Genomic DNA, 27,097 nt, shown 5'->3' on the forward strand with positions numbered 1-27,097 from the left:
CCTCCTCAGCACTCTGATGGTGTGCAGTGGCCCCTTCCAGTACTCTATAGTGCTGAGTTTGTTCTGATGAATGTCTTCATTTGCATGGCTGTCTTCTGCATTTGGGGAGTCTATCCATCATCTGGTCCTCAAAAGGTTGCCACTCTAAGGGTGATAACAATGCCATGTATTTGGCTCTCCCCAAGCTATCCAGCTTGTGTTGCTCAGTAAGGCAAGTTCAATTTACTTACTCTCAGCATTAGAGTGAATACTCTACAGCAGCCTAAGAAACTGAGGGTTCTTATTAACTTGATGAGTGAGGCTCTACAGCAGATGATCTTGAGACTCATGTTGAGGGAAGAGCAATTTCAGGTAATAGAGATACCCTTTATGGGTGAGCTGGGAATAGGAATAGGGCCTAAGGTCAGTGAACATTTTGTGACTGGTCTGTCTCTCCACTAATGTTTTTATGTAGGTAAATTTGATTAAAATGGCATCAGGGGAAATTTTACCTGATGGAACTTGGAGTATACACATCAGGAATGGCAATGACAAGCTGGATGTGTGAATGAAGTGTCACAGAGGAAAACAATCAGATTGAGGTAGATTTATATCACAGCTTCTTAACAAACAACAATAAAAATATATAATATAGCCAGCTTCACCTGCTAATTTTGGCTGGGACCATAGAGCACAGGCCTGGAGTAATCTCTGCTGTTCCATATCTTAAGGCTGACTCTATCTACTAGCATAATGAAATCTATTCTGGCATAGAAATATGAATTGTCATATATCTACTCCATCAGCAGCTCTGCATCCCACACAGAAGTATTGAGAAAGAGCTCAACCCTTCGAGGGACTGCTATGACCTGGTATTCTTGAGCTCTGTCCTAGAGTATACACTGAGAGGATTCACAGTTAAACACACTGACAACTGAGTTTCTACTTAGACAAAGTCGATCCATGATACCTTTTGAAGTAAGAGATTTGTCTTTAGTGGTTTCCCTTCATGTAACCTTTCCCTCACATCAAGACCCTCTTAAAAATTGAATTCACTGCTGAACCATAGATGATACAGGTGGAACTAGTGGAATTTAATCTATTTGGTGGTCTTTACCACTTAAACATATCCAGGTACTTTGGGAATCAGGTTGCCTGCTGTCAGGATTCAACTGGATCCAGTTCCAAATTGTGAAGATCCATTACCAGAGGATTCTAAAGCAGCAGTTAATATTCAGAATGCTTGGCCATGGCTCCAGATGTGTGAGATGGTATAGGTCCCATTCAGGCTATTTCCCCACAAATCACCTACCCCCAACTCCCAGCTTTCTCCCAGGCCAAGGTATTTTCCTCAGGTGCAGTAGTAGGTAGCACTGAAACATAACTTAACTGCCAGCAGGTGGGGTGACAAGAGAGCTAGAGTACATGATTTCAACTCTTCCTAGAAAAATGTCACTGAGCTCAGTGGGAGATACCATAGCCCTGCATTAGCTGACAAGAAAATATCCCCCTTTTCCACTACCATTGGCAACAGTCAGTAGCAAGACACCCAGGGAAGAAGTGGCGAATGCCTCAGCATGAATATTGCTTTCTTTGGCAGGGGCAGGGGTTACCACGATAGGCATAGGGTTGGAAAACTAAACATCTGAGATTCTATGTCTGTCCCCCTTATAGAGATAGACTAGGAATGAGCATAGGTCATTTCAGAGTTCTTGGTCTAGTTGTGTTCAAACTGTCAAGAGGGAGAGGGACAGGGACTGGATGGGGGAGAGAGAATGAAATTGAACTGTATTCTATTTCAAAAGTGACAGATGGGCAGAATTTCAGAACTAGAAAAAACCTTGTGAGCCTATCCAGTTCATCTATAGATATCTAGACTCACAGGATATCAGAGTTGGCAGGGATATTAAAAACCACTGAGTCAGACTTATAGATAGCCAACAGGTACAGGAAAAGATGCTCAACATCACTAATTATCAGGAAAATGCAAATTAAAACCACAATGAAATATCACTTCATACCTATCAGAAAAACTATCACAAAAAAGATAAAGTGTAACGAGTATTGGTAAAGATGTGGAGAAAAAGGAACCCTTGTGCACTGTTGGTGGGAATGTAAATTGGTGCAGCAACTATGGAAAATAGTATGGAGTTTCCTCAAAAATTAAAAAATAGAGCTACAATATGATCCAGCAACCATACTTCTGGGTAAATACCTGAAGGAAGTGAAACTACTATCTTGAAGTGATATTTGCACCCCCATGCAACATTAGTCACAATAGTCAAGATATAGAAACAACCTAAGTGTCCACTAGTAGGTGAATAAAAAATATGTATATATGTATATATACACACACACATATATATATAATAAAATATACATATAATAGACAATTATATATACTGGAATATTATTCAGACATGAGAAAGAAGGAAATCCTGCAATTTGTGATAACATAGATGAAACTATAGGGCATTATGCTAAGTGAAATGAGTCAGACAGAGAGACAAATACTGTATGATATCACTTATTTGTGTAATCTTAAAATGCCAAACTCATTGAAACAAAGTAGAATGATGGATACCATGGGCTGAGGGTACAAACTTCTAGTTAGAATATGAATAACTTCTGGGGATATGATGTACATCATGGTGAATGTAGTTAATAATATTGTATTACATATTTGAAAATTACTAAGAGTAGATCGTACATATTCTTACCACAAAAAGGTAATTCATGTGAGGTGATAAATATGTTAGCTAATCTTATAGTAATCATATATATATATATATATATATATATATATATATAATCACCATATTGTATACCTTAAACTTACACAATGTTGTATGGTTATATATCACTTACTGGAGATATATTCTGAGAAATGTGTCATTAGGAGAGTTTGTCATTGTGTGAACACCATAGTTTGCACTTACACAAACATAGATGGTATAGCCTACTATGCCTAAACTAAATGGTATAACCTATTGCTCCTAGACTACAAGCCTGTACAGTATGTTACTTAATACTACAGGCAATTATAACACAATGATAAGTATTTCTGTATGTGAACATATCTAAACACAGAAAAGGTACAGTAAAATATGGTATAAAAGATAAAAATTGGTACACACCTCTATAAAGAGCTTAATGAATGGAACTTGCAGGACTGGAAGTTGCTCTGGGTGAGTCAGTGAGTGAATGTGAAGGCCTAGGGCACTACTGTAGCGTTTATAAACACTGTCCCACAAGTGCTGCTCATGCTTCCTTCCAACAGGGTCAGAAACAGCATCAAAGCTATCAGTGCTGCTCCATGAACTCGAACATGAAGCTCCATGTGGGCTGAATTAATTGGAAATATCAAGGAGAAACTGGCTGGGTAAGACATAGATCACCACAATAGTGACTCAGGAGGGAGTGAAAGGTGGCCTGAGGATCAGCAGGAAGAAACAGCAAGATGGAGACATAAAGGAACATAGGCATTGTCACGGCAATGTGGTTTGGACTATCACATGTCGGAGCAGTGGTAACATCAAGGAACTGTGTGCTATTCATAAAACAGAGAGTATTTAACACAGAGAGGGTGTAGACCTGAGACTCAGTAGCTTGACTTTGGACATTCGTTTTTGGTTCCATTGATGCTACCTGGCACAAAGGGCTCTCTCTGGCATGGAATGGATGGAAGAAATGAAACTTATCTATGCTTTACATTACAACCTGAACATATTTTCAAAGTACAGGGATAGGGTGGCTCCATGCTAACACAGACAGCTCTTAGTGAAATGTAAGTGGCACTTCATACTTGTGAAGGTAGCTCCTGTGGACTTGTGTCATTTTCCAGAATCTTAGGTCCTCAACAAACAATGTATAGCAATGTACACTGAAGACATCATGCTAGATCCAGGAGGGCTGTAGCATCCTCTCATTATGTAGTGATGGGGGACAGGCTTTTCTGTGCTAAAATAGGTCAACAGCTGACTGATGGGGATGTGATCTGTGCACTCAAAACTGAGGTGCTGTGAGTGAGAGGAAATCTATTTCAAAGCACTAGATATTGTTCCCATCAGAGGAAAAGATATTCCTTCTGAACCACATATTCTTCCATTTCTTATATGAAATTCAGCTCCATTATAATCCTATGGGACCACCATTGTATATGTGGTCCATTGCTGACCAAAACCTCTTTATGCAGTGCTTGACTGTATATCAATTGTATCTCAATAAAGCTTACCAAAAAAGATCATACATTCCAACTCTTTCAATTTTGAGGTAAGGAAACTGAGGATCTCAAAAAGAAAGTTACTCAAGATTACACCATTATAAATGACAGAAACAGGACTAGAGTCCCTGGTCTTCTAACTCTTAATATATTTTTCCTGTATACTCCTCTCTTTTCTGCCCCACCTAACTACCTAAGATCAGAACCATCCTAGTAGATGATTTTATATCCTGATTATTACAAGTCTCTGATGAAAAAATTCTACAAATCCACTTAGGAGAATATATTTTATTGCCATTTATGGTTAGAAAGTTCTTTCACACATAGAACTCAAAAGTTTCCCACAACAAAAACCTATTCCTCTTTGGTCTGTCCTTAATGGAAATGGGCCACAGATGTTCACTATCACCAATAACATTTATGAAATATGTTGTACTTATATGTGCCTATACAGGCATAGCTTGGAGATATTGTGGGTTTTGTTCTAGACTACTGCAATAAAGCAAGTATTGCAATAAAGCAAGCCATAACCTTTTTTTTCTGGTGGAGGGTTCTGCTACCAGTTTGTAAAAAATGTAACATCCATGAAGTGCAATAAATGAGGTGTGCCTATAGAAACATTCACGCACATGCATACAGATAACCAACAATTAAGATTCTTTTCTATAGGTTAAATGACTCCTCAGTGGCAAACCAAATCAGAGAAATAGCACCTACGAAGGAATGTAAGACTCAAATCTTTTATTCTTTGCCTTTTATGGGACAGCAAAACCTTGAGCAACAGATGAACCCCTGGTGTGATCTAGCATCTTAATATGAATTAATCATCCAAATTCACTAAATAGGTCCTTAGATAGAAAGAATGTCTTTGCTAATACTCCAATTCTAGAAATGAAATTCAGAACATAAGAAAATAAGCTAAGGTTAGATATTTATTTTGTTATCACAAAACAAGGCAGGGCCCAGATTGATCCCATATCCTATACCTTTGTCATTTCTAGTTTAGGGTAATAAATATTTCTGATCCAATCATAACATAATAGTGAAAAATATTCAGCAATGGACTCTACTTAAGTGCATCTCACAGTGAAGTACAGTTGTTTGCATGTCCTTGATAAAAAAATAGACACTCTGTCTGAGAAGCTTCAGTTTTTGGAGGGAGATGATTACAGTGGAGAGGGAGACATGTTGTAGAAAAATGGTGCTCACACCCACTGAGCTCTCCATACTAAGGCAAGAAAATGGATTCAGAGATTTAAAAATAGTTTTTACGGGTAACCAGAAAGCTTTATTAAGTAGAACATCTTTTCGATTACTGAGATTCAATGGACTGAGAGGCTAAACTGAGTTGCCTTGGAAAGAAATAATTCAATCTAATAACTGGGAAAGTTAATGTAAAATAATTGAAGCAGACAGATGGTTTCATTGAGTTTCTAGTGGGCTTCATGACAATGTGACCTCTCCTGAAACCACCCTTGTAAAGGTAATCACCCTTGTAAAACAAAGCTACTCACGGCAATAAGCTGATAGGAGTTGTTCATCATGGCAATAAGCATGTTGAGCAGCACTACCAGGGAGATGACATTGTATGTCCCAAACATGGTAGCTCCCACAAATTCTGTGAACTCATGTCTGGCTTTCACATTGGTGACATAGAGATTTAAAAGGCCGAATACAGACCAGAAGAGTGACTGAAGGGTTTCAAAGAGCCTAAAGAGACAAGAGCATGTTAGTTAATTCTCTAGGAAGAATGAGAAGAGAGAAATGAGTGAGGTTATCTGCTTAATAAGAGGCTGCCATATTTGCATTCAAACAGGTAGACTGGTGATTTCACAATATTTTGGTCTCTTCCCCAACCCAAACCAGCCAGGTCAGTTTGTTTGTTTGTCTCCACTTCTATGTCGTATGCTTTGTCTTCCCACCTTAATATTATCTCCCTCTTTTCAGTCTATGCAGAACCTATAATATTCCAAGACTTACTTCCAGGGCTACGTACTCCACTAAACTTTCTTTCTCACTTTCAGACCATGTGATTTATCACCCATCTAATTACATAGAAAAATGCAGTGGTGCTTGCATTTAGAATATGGTGTTTGGGTTATATTGCTCTGGATGAAAATATCAGCTCTGACATTTGCTAGATGAGTGAACATGAGCAACTTAGCATATGTACTTTTTTTGTGGTTGACTCTTTTTATTTATTTATGTATTCTTTAAAAATTTATTTATTTTCTTTCTATTTATTTACTTATTTTTTGAAAATTTTATTTTATTTATTTTTTTAATACTTGCAAGCATTTTTTAAAAATTATGTGCCAGGGTTGAGGATAAGCATTTACATACATAGATTCATTTAAATCATCAAAATCACTCTGTGAAGAAGGGTATTGTTATTAACACAATTTTATAGCAGAACAAACTAAGATGCTGAAAGGTTGAACAGTTGCTCAAGGTCACAGTCAGAGAGTTAAGATTTAATCAGGAGTGTGATTTCAGAGTTTATACTTTTCATTTATTGCCTTTGCAAACATTGTAATGTTTTCTTTCTTAGATATACAAATATACAAGTAAACTTCCTTTTAGTCAGGTCAAAGTATTTACGCCTACCTGGCTAATACCACTTGGGACCTAGTTAATGATGCTAGATCCTTAGTGCAGACCTATGGCTACCCATGGCAGCAGTAAGGGATGTTATGACTCCACTTCAATAGCTTAATACATTCAAGTCAGAAAAGGAGCCTTGCGAATGCATAGGGAACACCACACTGTTAGGCTGCAGTTGACCTTAAAACAATTAGCCCTTGAATAGCCTGAGGGGTTAAAATTAACATATCCTAGAACATTACATACTTTATTTTAGCCCAGAACCACAATGTGTCAAGTGTATTCTAGTTCTCACAAGTTTAGGTAGTTTAAAATTTCGAAGCAGTTTGAAAGAGGTAATTTGAGGAGTCTGGTAAAGCCTGGATAAGCTCAATGAAGTAAAACATGGGTCAAGGTAAAATGTTTGGCTGCTGTACTGAAATTAACCACTCAAGTCAAACCCTAATTTGAAGACTAGTTAAGGCACTTTAAAGTAGACTCTGGTTATAACAGAGATCTTCAGACCTCTCCAGGACATTTTTACTTTTTCTACCTAACCATATTTGGGCATTTCATTACCTCTTTTTTTTTTTTTACTACTATCCAGAGCTCTGAATTATTTCAAGTAAACTGGAAATGCACACATACTTAAAAATAAAAGAGCCTATCACTTGGCTCATGTCTAAATCATCTATGGCTTAAGGGGAGAAGATGAATTGGGAGGGAAGAAGGCTCCAGGAATGAGGAAAACTCAGACTGAGGGCATTAGAGAGGTTGGGTACACAGGACTATGACATATTAACAATTTTGCTTGTTGGTGATGTAAGGATATTGCAAATTTATCTCTCAGATAATGAACTTTATATTGATTTGGTTTTGGAATCAGTAGTCAGTGTTTGCTTTATTAAAGGATATATAAGCATTATTTACAGAAGAGCTATGTATATACTGGGATTACGTTTCCTGATTTGCGATAGTTTTTCCTCCCGAATTTAATAACAGGCTTTGGGTTCCTTTTTTCTTTTATTGGCTTATTTGTTTTCATTAGTTTTCTATTTTTTTAAATAATTTTATTTAGTTATTTTTTAAGTACAGTTTTTGTCTATTTCTCCCATCCCAGCCGCCCCCCCCCCCCGCCCCGTGTTCCCCACCTCCCTCCCATTTACACCCCCGCTGGTTCTCCTCCCTGTGTCCTTCATATTTGTTCCTCCAAATCCCTCCTTTTTTTTCCCCTTAAATTCCCTTCCCTCTCCCCTCTGGTCACTGTCCCCTTGTTCTCTATTTCAGTGTCTTTTGTTTTTATTCTGCTTGCTTGTTTGTTTTGTTGTTTAGCTTCCTGTTAAAGGTGAGATCATATGGTATTTGTCTTTCAACACCTGGCCTATTTCACTCAGCATAATGCTTTCCAGTTCCATCCATGTTGTTGCAAAGGGTAGTAGCTCTTTCTTTTTTTAAATTTAATTTAATTTAATTTAATTTTTATTTTTTTATTTAGTTATTTTTCAACTACAGTTTTTTGTCTATTTCTCCCATCCGAGCCCACCCCCTGTCCCGCGCTCCTCCCTCCCCCCACCCCCACTCCCCAGCCCTCCTACCAGCGTCCCTCTCATTTGTTCCCCCAAATCCCTCCCCCCTTCCCCCTTAAATTTCCTTCCCTCTCCCCTCTGGTCATTGTCCACTTGTTCTCTATTTCAGTGTCTTTGTTTTTATTCTGCTTGCTTGTTCGTTTTGTTGTTTAGCTTCCTGTTAAAGGTGAGATCATATGGTATTTGTCTTTCAACACCTGGCCTATTTCACTCAGCATAATGCTTTCCAGTTCCATCCATGTATGTTGCAAAGGGTAGTAGCTCCTTTTTTCTCTCTGCTGCATAGAATTCCATTGTGTATATGTACCACAATTTTTTGATCCATTCATTTACTGTCGGGCACCTAGGTTGTTTCCAACTCTTGGCTATTGTAAATTGTGCTGCTATGAACATTGTGGTGCATAGGTTTTTTGAAATTGATGTTTTAGGATTCTTAGGATATAATCATAGCAGTGGAATTGCTGGGTCAAAAGGCAGGTCGATTTTTATTTTTCTGAGAAAATTCCATACCATTTTCCATAATGGCTGTACCAGTCTGCAATCCCACCAACAGTGAACTAGGATCCCCTTTTCCCTACACCCTCTCCAACATTTGTTGTTTGATGCTTTATTTATGATGGCCATTCTGACAGGTGTGAAGTGGTATCTCATTGTGGTTTTAATTTGCATCTTTCTGATAGCTAGCGATATTGAGCATCTTTTCATGTGTCTCCGGATCCTCTGTATGTCCTCCTTAGAGAATTGTCTGTTCAAGTCCTTTGCTCACTTTTTAATTGGGTTGCTAGTCTTCTTAGAGTGGAGCCATGTGAGTTCTTTGTATATTTTGGAGATTAAACATTTGTCTGAAGTATAATTAGCAAATATGTTTTTCCATATAGTTGTTTCTCTTATTATCTTAATACTCTTTTTTAATTTATTTTTTATTGATTATGCCATTACAGTTATTCTATTCCCCCCTTCATTCCCCTCCACCTTACCCCCCATCCCCACCATTACCCCCCTTTAGTTTATAACCATGTGTCTCAAGTTCTTTTTTTTTTTTTTTAGATTTTATTTATTTATTTATTTATCTTTAGAGGGGAAGGGGGAAGGAGAGAAGGAGAGAAACATCAATGTATGGTTGCCTTTTGTGCGTCCCCTGCTGGGAACTGGCCTGCAGGGAACCTGCCTGCAACCCAGGCATGTGCCCTGACTGGGAATCGAACTGCGATCGTGTGGTTCGCAGGCCCGCGCTCAGTCCACTGAGCTACACCAGCCAGGGCCTCAAGTTCTTTAGATTCTATATTTCCCATGCTATTCTTGCCCCCCCATCTATTTTCTATCTACTGTCTATGCTACTTATTTTCTGTACCTTCTCCACCCTTCTCCTCCTCCCACTCCCCTGTTGCTAACCCTCCTTGAGATCTTCATTTTTATGTTTCCACTCCTGATCTAGCTGTTCTTTTAGTTTGCTTATGTTTTAGGTGTGGTTGTTAATAACTGTGAGTTTGCTGTCCTTGCACTGTTCATGTTTTTTTAACTTCTTTTTCTTAGGTAAGGCCCTTTAACATTTCATATAATAAGGGCTTGGTGATGATGAACTCCTTGAATTTGATCTTATCTGAGAAGCACTTTATCTGTCCTTCCATTCTAAATGAAAGTTTTGCTGGATAGAGCAATCTTGGTTGTAGGGCTTTGGATTTCATGACTTGGAATACCTCTTTCCAGCCCCTTCTTGCCTGTAAGGTCTCTTTTGAGAAATTGGCTGACAGTCTGATTGGAACTCCTTTGTAGGTGACTGTCCCCTTATGTCTTGCTGCTTCTAGGATTCTCTCCATTTGAATCTTGGCTAATGTAATTATGATGTGCCTTGGTGTGTTCCTTCTTGGGTCCAACTTCTTTGGGACTCTCTGAGCTTTCTGGATTTCCTGGAAGTCTATTTCCTTTGCCAGATTGGGGAAATTCTCCTTTATTATTTGTTCAAATAAGTTTTCCACTGGTGGCTGTTCCTTTCCCCCTTCTGGTACCCCTATAATTCGAATGTTGGAGCGTTTAAAGATGTCCTGGAGGTTTCTAAGACTCTCCTCACTTTTTTGAATTCTTGGTTCTTCACTCTTTTCTGTTTGGCCATTATTTGCTTTCTTCTCGTCCACTCCATTCATTTGAGTCCCAGTTTCCTTTGCATCGCTATTGGTTTCCTGTGCAATTCTATTCATTTCAATTAGTTTTGCCTTCATATGTTTCTCTAATTTGTGGCTATAATCAACCAGTTCTGTGAGCATCCTGATCACCAGTGTTTTAAACTGTGCATCTGAGAGTTTTACTTTTTCTTCATCGCTTAGATTTAAAGGCTCTGGGGCTTTGAGATCTTCTTGAGCCATTTTTGGTCTGTTCGTGCCCGTTAAGTATGAGGAGCGGAGCCTTGGACTCCCAAGTCGCTGGGTTATGAAGCTGTATGTGGGGGTGTGGTCAGAGTGGGGAAATGGCAGTACCCTCCACTGCAGCTCGCCACAGGGGCCTGCTGGGTCCCGTCCAATCGCCCACTCCCTCGCGTGTCTATCTGCGCACAAATGCGCTACCACAGTCAAATCTCAGTCCCGCTCCCTTGCTGTTTCCCCGAGGTCACTTGCGTGCTTGCTCGGTTGCCCACTGGGTCCAACCTTGTGCCTGGGTTCTGCGCACCTAAGTCTGTCTGACCGAGTTTTCCTGTGCTACCCTGCTCTGCCAGCTGCTGGTTTCGCCCCTCTTACCGGTCAGGCTAAAGAATTTGTTGTTATCAGATTTCCGAAAAGTTCAATTTTTGTGTTCTGGCTGTGTTTTCTGTTGCTAATAATTAGTTGTCTCTAAACTTTGTTGTGTGAGAAAGCACAGCGTCTCCACCTATGCTTCCATCTTGGTGGAAGTTGGCCCCCTTTTTAAAAAATATATTTTATTAATTATGCCATCACAGGTGTTCTATTTCCCCCCTTCATTCCCTTCCACTCTGCACACCCCCTTCCTCATCATTCCCCCCTTTAGTTTATGACCACGTGTCTCAAGTTCTTTAGAGTCTATATTTCCCCTACTATTCTTGCCCTCCCCCATCTATTTTCTACCTACCATCTATGCTACTTATTTTCTGTACCTTCTCCCCCCTTCTTTTTCTCCCACTCCCCTGTTGCTAACCCTCCATGAGATCTTCATTTCTATGGTTCTGCTCCTGATCTAGCTGTCCTCTTAGTTTGCTTTTGTTTGAGGTGTGCTTCTTAATAACTGTGAGTTTGCTGTCCTTTCACTGTTCATCTTTTTTATCTTCTTTTTCTTAGATAAGTCCCTTTAACATTTCTTATACTAAGGGCTTGTTGATGATGAACTCCTTGAATTTGATCTTATCTGAGAAGCACTTTATCTGCCCTTCTATTCAAAATGAAAGCTTTACTGGATAGAGCAATCTTGGATATAGGTCTGTGGATTTCATGACTTGGAATACTTATTTCCAGTCCCTTTTTGCCTGTAAGGTCTCTTTTGAGAAATCAGCTGAAAGTCTGATTGGAACGCCATTGTAGGTGACTGTCCCCTTATCTCTTGCTGCTCTAGGATTCTCTCCTTCATTTTAATCTTAGCTAATGTAATTGTGATGTGCTTTGGTGTGTTCCTCATTGGGTCAAATCCTTTGGTACTCTCTGAGCTTTCTGGACTTCCTGGAAGTCTATTTCCTTTGCCAGATTGGGGAAATTCTCCTTTATTATTTGTTCAAATAAGTTTTCCACTTGTGGCTCTTCCTCTTCCCCTTCTGGTACCCCTATAATTCGAATGTTGGAGCCTTTAAAGATGTCTTGAAGTTTCCTAAGCCTCTCTCCTCATTTTTTTGAATTCTTGTTTCTTCATCCTTTTCTGTTTGGTCATTTTTTTCCTCCTTCTGGCCCACTCCTTTGATTTGAGTCCCAGTTTCCTTTTCATTACTATTGGTTTCCTGTGTATTTCCCTTCATTTCAATTCATTTAGCCTTCATATGTTCCTCGAATTTGTGACTAAAATCGACCAGTTCTGTGAGCATCCTGATTATCAGTGTTTTGAGCTGTGCATCTGAAAGTTTGGCTATTTCTTCGTTGCTTAGACTTATTGGCTCTGGGGCTCTGAGTTGTTCTTGGGCCATGTTTTTATCTGTTTGTGCCCGTTATGTATGAGCAGCGGAGCCTTAGTTGTTCACCAGGACGGGGCCACCCAGGTCGCTGGTTTGTGAAGCTGTGTGTGGGGTCGGGTTCAGAGAGGGACAATGGTAGTTCCCTTTGCTGCTTCCTGCCACTGGGGCCTGCATGTTCTGTTTCACTGCTAGCTCCTTCACCGGTTTATCTGCATGCGAATGTGTGAGCACCTTGCGCCCTCAGTGTGTCTACCTCCTTGCTCCCTCAGTTGGTCTGCCAGCTTCTCCACACCTGGGATCTGCCCATGGCTGCTGGCACACCTGGGTCGTGCACTCAGGTCAGTCTGGTGGATCTTTTCTGCCTGACCCGGCTCTACTGCTGGGTCTGCCTCTGTTACCTGTTTGGCTGAAGGGTTTGTTGTTTTCAGACTTCTGTGTAGTTCAATTTTCTGTGGTATGGCTGCGTTTTTGTGCTAAAACTTTGTTGCATTTAAACTTAGTTGTGAGAGAAGGCGCAGTGCTTCCACCTACGCTTCCATCTTGGCGGAAGTATGGCCCCTTTTTTGAAGTTTATTTTGTCTCATATGAGTATTGCTACCCCAGCTTTTTTTCCCCCTGTCCATTTGCCTGGAAAATTTTTTTCCAGTTCTTTACTTTCAATATGTGTAGGTCTTTTGTCCTGAGGTGGGTCTCTTGTGGGCAGCCTATATCCGGGTCATGAGTTCTTACCCATTTAGCTATTCTATGTTTTTTAATTGGAGCATTTAATCCATAACATTTTGGATTATTATTGATAGGTACTTATTCATTGTCATTGTCATACCTGTTTCTCCTCTCTCTCTATCTCTCTCTTCCTTCCTTTCCTTAAAGTAGTCCCTTTAACATGTCTTGCAGAGCTGGTTTGATGGAGATGTATTCTTTTAGACTTCTTTTGTCTGGGAAGCTCCTTATTTGGCCTTCTATCTTTATTGAGAGCCTTGCTGGGTGAAGTAGCCTTGGTTGTATCCCCCTGGTTCTCATTACCTGGAATATTTCTTGCCATTCTCTTCTGGCTTGGAGTGCTTCCATTAGAAGTCATTTGCTAACCTTATTAAGGCTCTCTTGTATGTTATTTCCTTTTCCTCCCTTGCTGTCTTTAAGATTCTCTCTTTGTTTTGGAATTTTGCCATTTTAATGAGGATGTGTCTTAAAGTGGGCCTCTTTGGGTTCCTCTTGATTGGGATTCTCTGTGTGATTCATGGATTTGTGTGACCTTTTCTCTCATCAAATTAGAGAAGTTTTCCATTATTACTTTTTCAAATAGGTTTTCTATCCCTTGCTCTTTTTCTTTTCCTTCTTGTATCCCTATTGTTTAGATTTTATTACATTTCATATTGTCGTGCATTTCTCTTAATCCCTCTTCATTTTTTCTGAGTCTCTTTTTCTTTTTTTGTTCTTTCTGGGTGTTATTTTCTACTTTGTCTTCCAGCTTGCTGATCCAATCTTCTGCTTCATCTATTTTGCTTTTGATTCCTTCTACTGTGTTCTTCAGTTCACCTATTGTATTCTTCATCTCCTCTTGGCCCTTGCTGGTAGTTTCTATTTCCTTGTTCATGTTGTTATAGTTTGCAGCGAGTTAATTGTAATTTTCCTGTGGTTTCTAGTAGCTCATTGTGATCTCTTTGAACTTCCTGATAACCAATGCTTTGAATTCAATATCTGATAGCTGACATGCCTCTATTTCATCTAGCATTTTTTTCTGAGGCTTTCTCCTTTTCTTTCATTTGGGGATTGTTTCTTTGTCTTCCCATTGTTTGTGAGAATCTGCTTGTTAGCTTCAGCTTCTTAAATTGATCTGTTCTGACCCCAGGGTTTATGGCGTGAACCTTTGTGGTGGAATATTTTTGAGATTTAGTGGTACAGTATCCTTTGGGTATCGTGATCTTTACCACTTCCACCCACTTTTTTTTTGTGATCAGTTGGAGTGGCAAGGCAAAATAGTTTAAGACAGAAGGAGAATATTGTATGCTATTTACAGTAGCACTGGTAGAGAAGAGAAATGAGATCCTTTGGTTATGAATAGTGTTAACTGTTTCATTCCTCCCATACAGCCACTTTGTAGAAAGTATGGAAAGAAGATAAGACTCTTGTTGGGTAGGAAAAGTTTATGAGTTGGATCTAGAAAGCAGTGAGGTTGTGGGAGGTCAGATTTTGAGGTAAGGTGAGAGTAAAGGATAGTAAGTAGGTGTAGTGTGTGAGAAAATAGAGTTAATCACTGCAGTAGTAGAGTTCAGGAACCGTGAAGTGGGCTGAGATCTGGTAGGGGTGTTGTGTAGTATTTAAAATGGTATGGAATAGCTATTATTTACAATAATATTAGAGCAACAATCATATGACAGAATCTATGAGATCTAGATACCAAGAATAGGGAGTATCCAACCTTCAGTATTGTGCTAATGGAACACAGGTGAAGTGAAGGACAGTGTACTATGAATGAGAGAACATGGAAAACCTGTCATACAATATAATAAAACCAGGCAAGCAAAGAAGACAAAACAGAAAGAAGAGGAATGCAAAAATATTATTCAAATAAAAGATGAAAGAATAATGAAAAAATAATAATACAAATATGGCATATATTGCAGGTTCTCTGTAATAGAAAAATGAAATTTGTCTCTCTGTTTCAGCTTTTGGGATGCCCCCTCATTGGGTCCAGCTCTGGTCATTTCATAGTTCTGGATTTTTTTGTCTGATTTGTGGGTATTTTTTTAAAAAAGCAGACTAAGGAAGATAGAAGAGTTAAAATTGGAAAGAAAGAATAAAGGAATAAAATAGGAAAGAAGGAAAGAGAAGCAAAAGGAATCGAGGGATAAAAAAATAAATATTAAAAAGTAAAAAATTACTTAAAAATAAAATAAACAAAAAATAAAAACACAACACAAATAAACAAACAAAACCTCTTGCTGGTTTTAAACTGGCCAAGCCAGTTTTTCTGTTCCTGCTGGCTATAGCTGGGTGAGGGGCGGGTTTACAAATGTTGGCTCAGGGTCTCCTGAGGTGAGCAAGCTGTCTCTGGGTCCCTGGGTGTGGTCCCCAGGTGTTCCAGAAAGCTCTCTCTCCCCCAGTGGCAGGCACGAATGCCGGGTCGGGCTGCCTTCAGTCACACGGGCTTTGTCACACACTCTTCCCAGGGTTATGTGTGGGTGCTCACAGACCCCATGTGTTTGCCACTCAGTCCTTACTCCCCTCTCTGGGACTTCAAGCAACCAGGTCTCTCCCAGTGCTGCTGAAGCCTGCTTGGCTGGGGAGTGAGCACCGATCCAGCTCTCTCCCAAGAGCCCTGTGGCTGGCCGAGCCGGGCCTGGGACTGTAGCCTTCCTGGTCCCCGAGCTGATCCCTGGGCCCTTATTGTCCTGGAGCACTCTCCTTACTGTCTGATTTTTCAATGTCTGCTACAATTTTAGATTTGTTTTCATATATGCTGTGGTACTGTTGGCTGTCTTCTCTGTTCCTCCATAGATTGGCCAGGTTTCTCTCCCATGTGTAGAGGAAACTGGAATCTGCTCCCTCTTACCTAGCCACCATCTTCTCTCAGCTAAGCATCTGATACTTTTGTGGGGGCCCAGAATGGTGCTCAGCTCAGTTGAGGAACTTAAGGATTCTTGAATTAATATGTTATATGGATTATTTTTAATGTTATATTAACCAGTAACTATTGACTACTATAAAATCATACTAGGCACTTTTACATACATTATCATTATGATCCTTATAAAAACTTTATTGTTACTGTTGGGATAACATGGTCACAGATTAAATGACTTGCCCATTGTCACTCAGTTATAAGTGCTTATTAACTATTTGACTTTGGAAAAGTTACATAGCTTCTTCAAACTTCAAGTTTCCTGATCTCTAAAATGGTTATTGATAAAATAAATATCAATCATTAGCATTTACTATCCTCTTTCTATGTGCGAGGCACTGTGCTATTTTCAATATATTATAATATTTGATTCTCAGAATCTGCTTTAAAAAATATGTGTTAATGTACCTCAGATGAGAAACTGAGGTACAAAGTGGTCGCACAGGCAGCAAGTGGCAGAGGTAGGATTTGCAACCAACTATTCTGACTCTGGAGCTCATACACTTAGGGCTTGGCATATGATTAGCATTAGAATTGGCAATGATTCTAATTGTTTACTTGTGTTCTTCATTAGAATATGAACTTTTGGGGGATGAGGATACCATCTTAATATCTTCATTTCTGGGCACATAGCAGTTGCTGAATAAGTGTTCATTGAATAAATCTATAAAAGATGACAAGAGAAGTAAATAACTAAGGAAAGTATGAATGAATGGCATCACCCTGTGATGATAGTAGTGAGAAAGCTATGAACTGAAATCAGGAGAGAAAGCTGAAGAAAATCAATAAGGACCTTTAATATCTTTTCAGAATAAAAAGAGCCTTTTATGGGGGCTGAGTTTGTATCCATGTAAATAATATGAGAAAATATGGACTGTGGTTAGAGAAAGTTGGGTAGAGAAATCAATAATGATAAAGTAGAAATAGCCACAAATGAATGGTGATAGTCAACAAGGAGGTCAGAAATAACCTACTAGGTCATAGCTGTGTGCTAGTTAATTATATATTTATTTGTGATTATTGCAAATGTACACAATGCATTTTAAATACACCTTACAGTCTTACACCTCCATCCCTGGATAAAAGCATGGACTGGAGCTTGTATTCCTGGATTGAAATTCTGACACTTAATTCTTTTGTGCTCTAATTTCTCCATATGTAAAATGGTTAACAATAATAATGCCTACCTGATAGCAGGGTTGTGAAGATTAAATGAGTTAACTCATGTACAGCTCCTCTCGTAATACAGCATTCAGTAAATTTTAGTTAATTATATGAGTATTACTTATCTTCCACCTAAATACAACCTTGTTGTTGTTTTACTTTTCTTTTTTAATCTTTGTTTTTATTTTAATTGTTGTTCTAGAACAGTTTTCTGCCTTTTATCCCCATCCCAGCCCACCCCTCAGCCCTCCCCACCTCTCTCCTTTTTTCCACCCCCTCTTATTATTGTTAATGTGTCCTTTATAATTGTTCCTGCAAACCGTTCACCCTTTTTCCCTGTAATTCTCTCCCCTCTGTTTTACCTTTCTTCATTGTCTTTATATATTATTATCCATTGACATATTTAGTTACACATAACTGCAATCATAGTGTATACATTTTTTTGCTTTTAAAAATACACATTTTGCATATATACAGAGTCTATACAGGTAATATTTTAACACCTGCCCAATATTCTACTCAGCAAATACCAAGTTTGTCTAATGGTTTTATCAATGCTTTTGATGAGAATTGATGGTACCCTTTTAGATTTTCAGATGACACAAGTCTGGGAGGATTAGCTAATAGATTGGGTGACAGAATCAAGTTTCAGAAACATTTTAACAGCTTGGATAAATGTGCAAGAACTAATAAGATGACATTTAATAGGGATAATTGTAGAGTTTTACTCTCAGGCCGAGTGCCCAAATACAAGATGAGGGAGGCAGGAGAAAAGCCAAGGGTTTGTTCTGAAAGCAATTTCAAAGTGGGTCAGCAGAATTACAGAGCTGGCCAGGTACTTCACCCATATTGGTAGAGGGTGAAATAGAAGTAATCTTCTAAAATTAAACATAGGATTGCTACTGGACTTCATCCTTTTTAAAGGATATATATATTTCATTTATATATATTTAGAGAGAGGGGTAGGGAGGGAGAGAAAGAGGGAGAGAAACATCAATGTGTGGTTGCCTCTTGAGCACCCCCAACTGGAGACCTGGCCCACAACCCAGGCATGTGCCCTGACTGGGAATCAAACTGGCAAACCTTTGGTTTGCAGGTCAGTGCTCAATCCACTGAGGCACACTAGCCAGGGCCATTCATTTTACTCACTTAATTTTATGTCTTAGTCTCCTCTATGATAGGTACAAGGCTTATTGAAGTGGGGATCCCAGTGTGGCGGGATGAGAGACAACAAATGACTAAAATACAACAGGTTAGTCATTGTAGGGGAAATGTGCTTAGAATGCCATGGGAAACACAGAAGGATCCAGTTACTGTGAATGAGGTCTCAGTAAGAAAAGGCTTAAAAGAGCAGTTAAAGATTTGGCAGAGATTAAAGGGTAGGTAAAAGTTTTCCAGGCCAACCAGGTGGTGATAAGCATTTTAGGCAGAGGAAATGCTATGTGATATGTGAAGGCCTGTAGGGCTGAGATGTTCTACTGTTGTTGGGGAAGAGCAAGGTGTTGACTATGAAGAATAGGAGTAGCAGGGTAGAGAAGTGGGGTCCAGATAACTAAATCCTGTATGATACTGTAAAGAGGTAGATTTTACACTGGAAAAGATTTAGATACCTGGTGAACATGAAGACAGAGCAATGACAGGATCACACTGATAATTTAGAAAGAAATTTATTTATGGCACATGGGGGGAGAAATAAGACCTAAGGCCTTATGGTACATGGAACATTTTCTAGAATAGATTCATATATAAGGACATAAAACAAATCTCAATAAATTTGAGAAGATTGAAATCATATCAAGAATCTTCTCTGATCATAATGGTATCAAATTAAAAATCAATCACAAGAAAAAAACAGAAAAACAAACAAACACATGGAGGCTAAATCACATATTACTAAGCAATGAATGGGTTAACAGGGACATCAAGGAAAAACTCAAAAGATACCTTGAAACAAATGAAAATTAGAACACAACACACCAAAATTTATGGGATACAGCTAAAGCAGTGCTAAGAAGAAAATTCAGAGTATTACAGGCCCATCTCAAGACACAAGAAAGTTTTCAAATAAACAAACTATACACTTAAAGTTACTAGGAAAAGGACAACAAATAAAGCCCAAAGTAGAAGAGAGGAAATAATAAAGACCACAGCAGAAATAAACAAAATAGAGTAAAAAAATACAAAACATCAATGAAACCAAGAGCTGGTTGTTTGAAAAGATAAACAAGATTGACAAACATTTAACCAGTCTCATCAAGAAAAAAGGAGAGAGAACCCAAATAAATAAAATCAGAAATGGAAAAAGAAAAATAACAAAGGAATACAAAGGATTGTAAGAAAATATTATGAACAACTATATGGCAACAAACTGGACAACCTGGATAAAATGGATAAATTCTTAGAAACATACAATCAGAAAGAATGAGAAAATCTGAATATACTAATTACAGCTAATGAAACTGAGCAGTAATTAAAAAACTCCCAACAAAGGAAAGTCCTGAAGTGAATAGCTTCACAGGTGACTTTTACCAAGCATTCAAAGAACATCTATTTTTCTCAAACTCTTCCAAAAAATGCAAGAGGAGGGAAGACCCCCCAAGCTCATTTTATGAGGCCAGCATGACTCTAATTCCAAAACCAGATAAAGACAGTACAAGGAAAGAAAACTATAGGCTAATATCCCTGATGAACACAGATGCTAAAATCCTCAATGAAATATTAACAAATTGGACTTAGCAATACGTTAAAGAGATCATACACCACGAACAAGTGGGGTATATTCCTGGGATGTAAGATTGGTAAAATATTTGCAAATCAATAAATGTGATACATCATAAAAACAAAGGATGAAAATCACACAATGACATCTATAGATGCAGAAAAAGCACTTCATAAAATCCAGCATGTATTTATGATAAAAATCCTCACACAGTGGGCCCTGGCTGGTGTGGTTCAGTCAATTGAGTGCTGGCCTGCATACCAAAGGGTCACTGGTTTGATTACCAGTCAGGGCACATGACTGGGTTGAGGGCCAGGTCCCCAGTATGGTACACGGGAGAGACAACCACACAGTGACATTCCTCTCCCTCTCTTTCTCCCTCCCTTCCCCTGTCTCAAAAAATAAATACACCTTAGCCACTCACCTGAGTGCACAGGGCTGGTACGTCCTGCACCTACCTTCCCTCCAGCTTGCCACATAACCCCAGCCGCAACCCATGTACTGCTGTAAGGGACTGGTTGCAGGTCTCGCTGATTAGACCCCACCCCGCTGCCAGCACAGTAAGACAGCCATGTGGGACCTGGTTATTGACGTGAACCCTAAGCCAAATCCATGGCCCCTACAGGCCATGGGGCTACAGCCCTCTTCCACAAAGTAAGTGCCAGTGCTGGGGCAGTTTGAGGGTGGACTCCACTACTCCTCTAACCTGGTACCCATCAGCAGTCCCCTCCACACCCTCGGCTCATCACTGCTTTCATGGACCACGTGAAGCTGGGCTGTCAACTCTGTAGAGGCCCTCAGCCCTGGCCTGGACTCAGGACTAGAGAACCTGAAGTCCTTGATCTGCCTCTGTAGTGGCTGACAGTTCACCAGGGCCTGGGAACTGCTATTCCATGATCAGTGGGACCATGGATTGTCCATTTACCAGACAGAACCTGAGGCCCCAGAGACCCTGTTGCTGGGCCTGGCAGAGGTGGCCACAGCCATATCAGCAGTGTTGGGGCTGGAAGTGGAGGCCAAGACCCCCAGTCCAGTAGCTTCCCCAAGCAGAACTACCACCTGCTCTGTGTGCACAAAGACCCTCAGCTCCTTCAGCAACCTCAAGGTGCACATGCACTCACACGTGGGTGAGCAGCCCTATGCCTGAGACCAGTGTCCCTATGCTAGTGCCCAGAGCAGCAGGATCAACTGCCACAAGGAGACCCACCCACAACTGCAGCCTCAGAGCCCCTACCTGGCCAACACCAGTCAGAAGCAGGCCTCAGCCACCCCTCCAGAGCCAGCTGCCCATGCCACTGCCCCAGCAGGCACCCTCCTGTGTAGCCCTGAAGAAGGGGCTGGATCCATCATGGCAGGTATGCAGGAACCTGGGGCTCTGAGTGGTGGAGCTCAGGCTGGCCCTGGTGGGGATAACTGGGGAGTTGCCATCAAGGTAGAGAGAACTGACTCTGCCCAGAGCCCAGAGATGTCACCCAAGAAGACACCAAACCAAATGGGCAAGAGCCATGGGCCAGGGGGCAGTTGTGACATTTGTGGGAAGCATTTTGCCAACAGTAGCAACCTGACAGTTCACAGGTGCTCACACACCGGGGAGTGGCCCTACACCTGCAAGCTCTGCCCCTATGCTGTGTGTAGAGCAACAAGCTCAACTGCCGCTGCTGCATGCACAGCCTGAGGCCCAAAGGTGCCCAGTTAGAGTGCCCCCACTGCTGTGTGCCCTTTGGCCTGTGGGCCACCCTGGACAAACACCTGTGGCAGAAGCACCCTAAGACTGGCAGAGAGGCCTGAATGGCAGAAGTGCTCTCCCTCTCTGCTGTCCCTGGTGCCACTTTTCATATATCTGTTGATCTTGTCCTTCCCATGCTGTAAATAAATCCTCCCTCCCTCAAAAAAATAAATGCAAATAAATAAAACCTTGAAAAAACATTCCCACATAGTGGGAATAACAGGGAACATACCTCAACATAGTAAAGGCCACATATAACAAACCCATACCCAACATTATAATCAATGGGCAAAAGCTAAAAGTATTTCCCTTAAAATGAGGAACAAGACAGGATATTCGCTTTAGGTGCACTCATTCAACATAGTACTAGAAGTCCTAGCCACAGCAATTAGACAAGAAGAAGAAATAAAAAGCATCCAAATTGGAAAGGAAGAAGTAAATTTATAATTATTTGAAGATGACATTGTACTGTATATAAAGAACCCTAAAGATTCCACCAAAACTACTGGATATGATAAATAAATTCAGTAAAGTAGCAGGATACAAAATCAATATTCAGAAATCAGTTAAATTTTTATACACCAATAATGAACTATCAGAAAGAGAAACTAAGAAAACAATTCCATTTACATTGTATTAAAAAAAAAAACCTAGCAATAAGTTTAACCAAGGTGTAAAAGGCCTACACTCAGAAAATTGGAAGACACTGAAGAAATTGAAGAAGATATAAATAAGTGAAAGAAGATACAAATAAGTGATACTATGTTCATGGACAGAAAGAATTAACATCATTAAAATGTCCATACTTCCCAAAGCAATCTGTAGGTACAACACAATTTCTATCTATGTATCAATGGTGGATTTCACAGAACTAGAACAAATATTCCAAGCATGTATAGGGAACCACAAGAGACCCCAAAATAGACTCAACAATCTAGAGAAAGAAGAACAAAGTTAGGAGAATCACACTATGTGATATCAAACTATAATACAAGGCCATGGTAATGAAAACAGCATGCTACTAGGATAAGAATAGGCATATAAATCAATGGAACAGAATAGAGATCCAAGAAATAAACCTATGCCTTTATAGCTAATTAATATTTGACAAAGGAGGCAAGGATATACAATTGGGTAAAGACAATCTATTCAATAAATACTGTTGGGAAAATTGAAAGATACATACAAACCCCCCCCCCAAACTACCTTCTTACACCATATACAAGAATAAAGTCAAAATAGATTAAAAACTTAAATGTGAGACCATAAAATTGAAGACCCTAGAAATTGTAGAAGAAAACAGTTGGTAAAATCTCGGACATTTCTCTTAGAAATATTTTTTAATATGTCTTCACCAGCAAGAGAATCAAATGAAAAATAAATAAACAAACAAATGGGACTACATTAAAGTAAGACATTTTTTGCACAGTAAAGAAAACCATCAATAAAATGAAAAGACAACCCACTGAATGGGAGAACATATTCACCAATGATATATCTGATAAAGGGTTAAATCCATAATTTATGAAAAACTCATATAACTCAATACCAAGGAAATAAACAGTTCAATTTAAAAATGGGCAAAGAACCTAAATAGACACTTCTCCTGAGAGGACATGCAGATGGCCAATAGACATATGAAAAGATGCTCAATATCACTAATAATCACAACAATGCAAATTAAAAACACAATGAGATATATCAGCTCACACCTGTCAGAAGGCTATCATCAATATATCAACAAATAACCTCATCAAGTGTTGGTGAGGATGTGGAGAAAAAAGAACCCTCGTGTACTGTTGGTGGGGATGCAAATTGTTGCACCCACTTTGAAAAATAGTATGGAGTTACCTCAACAAATTAAAAGTGCAACTGCCTTATGACCCACAAATTCCACTTCTAGGAATATATTGGAAGAACCTCAAAATGCTAATTCAAAAGAATATATGCACCCCTATGTTCATGCAGCATTATTTAAATAGCCAAGACTTGGAAGCAGCCCAAGTGTCTATCAGTTCATGAATGGATAAAAAAAAGCAGTGGAGGCCCTGGCTGGTGTAGCTCAGTGGATTGAGCGCGGGCCTGCGAACCAGACAATCGCGGTTCGATTCCCAGTCAGGGCACATGCCTAGGTTGCAGACCAGTTCCCTACAGGCCAGTTCCCAGTAGGGGACGCACAAAAGGCAACCATACATTGATGTTTCTCTCCCTCTCTCCTTCCCTTCCCCTCTAAAGATAAATAAATAAAATCTTTAAAATAAATTTAAAAAAAGCAGTGGTACATTTTCACAGTAGAATATTTCTTGGCCATAAAAAGAAGGAGCTCCTACATTTTGCAACAGCATGGATGGACCTGGATAGTATTATGCTATGTGAATTAAGCCAGGCAGTGAAATACAAATACCATATGATTTCAGTTATATGTGGAATCTAATGAGCAAAATAAACAAACAAATAAAATAGAAACGGACTCATAGATACAGAAAACAGACTGACAACTGAGTGGACAGACTTGGGGACTACATGAAAAAGGTGAAGAGACTAAGCAAAGGGAGATGGAGAAGCAAAGTAGAAGAGAGTAAAGGTGATAAATGGTGATTTAAGGAGACTTGACTTGGGGTGACCACACAATACAATATATAGTTAATGTATTATAGAATTGTACAATTGAAACCTATATAATTTTATTTACTGTCACCCCAATAAATTCAATAAAAAATTTTAAAGACTTAAGCTGAAAAACCAGTTAAACATGCAACAGTTCTTGGAAGAGATAATTCAGGCCTGAGCAGACACCAATACAATGGTGTATATGTGTAGAGGGTGGGTTCAAGAAATATAATATTTAGGAAGTAGAACTTATAAGGCTGAGTGAGAGACTGGAAGTGTTTGCATGAGAGAGAGGGTGATGGTCCCAGATGACTTTTAGGATTCTGGCTGGTGTCACTTAATAAGATGAGGAATTAAGTGAAAATTGGTTTTGGGTGGGGATATGGAGATAAGGAATTTAGCTGTGGACATTTTGTGTTTGAGGCCTGTGGTCCAGCCAGGTGTATTCAGGAGGCATTTGCAGATGAGAGCCAGGCCCTTAGAAAGAGATGTAAAAACCTATCTCTCCCTGGGTTCTGCAGGAGTAAGGTAACCCCGGGTGCCCATGTGAAAGTGGCCCCCTTAACTATAGCATTTACCATGACCTGGGAAATGGGCATATTCAGCGATGAATATCCCAGTTATCATAAAGTCAGTCCCACATGGCTTGCATATGAAACATATCAGCTGCTTCATCTGAGGGGCTCTACTTTGCTCCACATTCACAGGAAGAGATAGAAAGTCCTCCTTCTCAGGATAAATAGACCTTAGTGGTTTTTATCCTTGCTGTTGCCTAAGAAATAATGTCCTGTGTGTGGATCACTTACAGCCATCTCTGATCTCTGATTGTTTCATAGTGAGTTGTGGGTTCTGCATCAACCTAAATATGTTCTTTTACTCTGTGGCATTCAAAACCAAAAACATAGTCCCCAAATTAGTTATGCTCACAATACATTTAAGTAAGTGTTCCTCAGAAGCTGGTAACATTGAATTATAAAATGAAACAACTTCTCTCTGTACTCCCTGATTTCAGTAGTTTCTTGGCGTCACCTTCTCCCTACATTGACAACCTTGTTGCTGATCATAGGTATTAGAGGTATTTTCTATTGTCCCTGCATAATTTTTCCCTTGGAAGGCAGTTTTGAGGCTGGAGTCCCAAGCTCAGAATGATCTAAGTCTCAGCTTGGATTAGCATTAAGGCCCAAACCAGCAATTTATTTTAATCTTAACTATTACAGATAATAATAACCAAGGGATTATATGTTTACCATCCCTCTTATTATTTTCCATTCCCTTATATAATCAATGAGCCAAGTCAGAGTCAGGTTTACTACCATTTGTAAATTTCATTGGTAACTTTTACCTTTAGTAACCTATCACAGCACAACTGCAGTTTCATAACCATGGGTGACTAGGTAGCCATCTAGAGAGCAAAGGTTCATTATTTTCTGCCTTTCTTTTTACCAAACTACTACATGTTTCTGTGAACCAGGGCTATTCTAGCAAATCCCATTTCCCTGACATCAACTCAGAGGTTCTGAACTCAATTCCAATATTTGGGTATACATAGGTCCCCCCACACAAACACACTACCAATTCTTCAGCACCATCTAGGTGGTCCTACAGTTCAACTCAATTTTGACATTGTTGGGTTAAGGGCTTAGTCCCACGAGACTGCCCCTCCCCCCACTTCAGATCCCATTCAAAAGTCCAGACATGGTTTTAACTGGTTATAGACTAGAGCAGCAATTTTCAACCTTTTTCATCTCGTGACACACATAAACTAATTACTAAAATTCTAGCACAGACCAAAAATATATTTTTGCTGCTCCAATGAAAAAAATAGGTATAATTTTGATTCATTCACACCAGGTGGCTATTGTTGTGTTGGCCGTTGTTATTTTTTTCTTTGACAATCTAAGGAAAAAAGGTCAGTGTGCCTAACTAAACAGTCAGGTGTTGCATGTTTTAAAAATTCTTGTAGGCACCCCTGTGTCCTGCAGCACATCAGTTGAAAGTCACTAAACTAGAGGTTTCCATAAGTCTCTTCTTGGTTTCAATTAAATTACTACAGCATCTCACAGAACTCAGAGAAGTATTTTACTTACTAAATTACTGGTTTATTATAAAAAGACATAACTCAGTAATAGCTAGATGGAAGAGGTGCATAGGGCAAGATATGTGGAAAGAGTGTGGGGTTTCCATGACCTCTTCAAACACATCTCCCCAAATTTTTACCAACCTGGAAGCTCTCAGATATATATCCTTTTGGATTTTTATGGAGTTCTCAACACATAGGCATGACAGATTAAATTCATTGCTATTGGCGATTGAACTCAATCTCCAGCCCTTCTCCCCTCCCTGGAGTTTGGGGGGGGCAGGACTAAAACTTCAAATTCTCTAATCATGTGGTCAGCTCCACTGGCTACCAGCCCCCATCCTTAGGTGCTTTCCAAATGTCACCTCATTAATATAACAAAGACACATTATCACTCTCAACATTTTGGAAATTCCAAAAGTATTTTAGGAGCTCTGTGCCAGAAAAGGGGGCATGAAGATCAAGTACATATTTCTTTTTTAAAATCACAATATCACAGGGTGCATTAAGATGCGTTTGTATCCTCCTGTTTTCTTTGTTCTTGCTTCAGAATAGTTAAGTTAGCTCTCTAGTCACTTGTTCAGAGGAACAGCCTTGCTCTTTCATTTCCTTGGTGAGTGATGTTTTTTAAGTGAGAAATTACTTACTGTCCTTCCATGAATTCTTTTAAAAATGTGGAATGCTACCAAAATAGTTTAACTCTAGAT

General features: G+C 39.5%; 1 protein-coding gene and 1 pseudogene across 1 annotated transcript in view; one reads left to right on the plus strand and one right to left on the minus strand.

Moving 5' to 3' along the window:
- Positions 1–27,097, minus strand: part of TRPC5 (transient receptor potential cation channel subfamily C member 5) — a 158,236-nt gene that overhangs the window by 26,267 nt on the left and 104,872 nt on the right. The window contains exon 6 of the mRNA XM_053657523.1: positions 5,716–5,911. Coding sequence (XP_053513498.1) covers positions 5,716–5,911 — 196 coding nt within the window. The remainder of the gene's footprint in view (positions 1–5,715; positions 5,912–27,097) is intronic.
- LOC119047161 (zinc finger protein 296-like) lies at positions 20,728–21,765 on the plus strand (annotated as a pseudogene).

This window comes from Artibeus jamaicensis, unplaced genomic scaffold (assembly GCF_021234435.1).
Source record: "Artibeus jamaicensis isolate MK-2021 breed Jamaican fruit bat unplaced genomic scaffold, CSHL_Jam_final scaffold_461, whole genome shotgun sequence".
Classification (NCBI taxonomy): domain Eukaryota; kingdom Metazoa; phylum Chordata; class Mammalia; order Chiroptera; family Phyllostomidae; genus Artibeus; species Artibeus jamaicensis.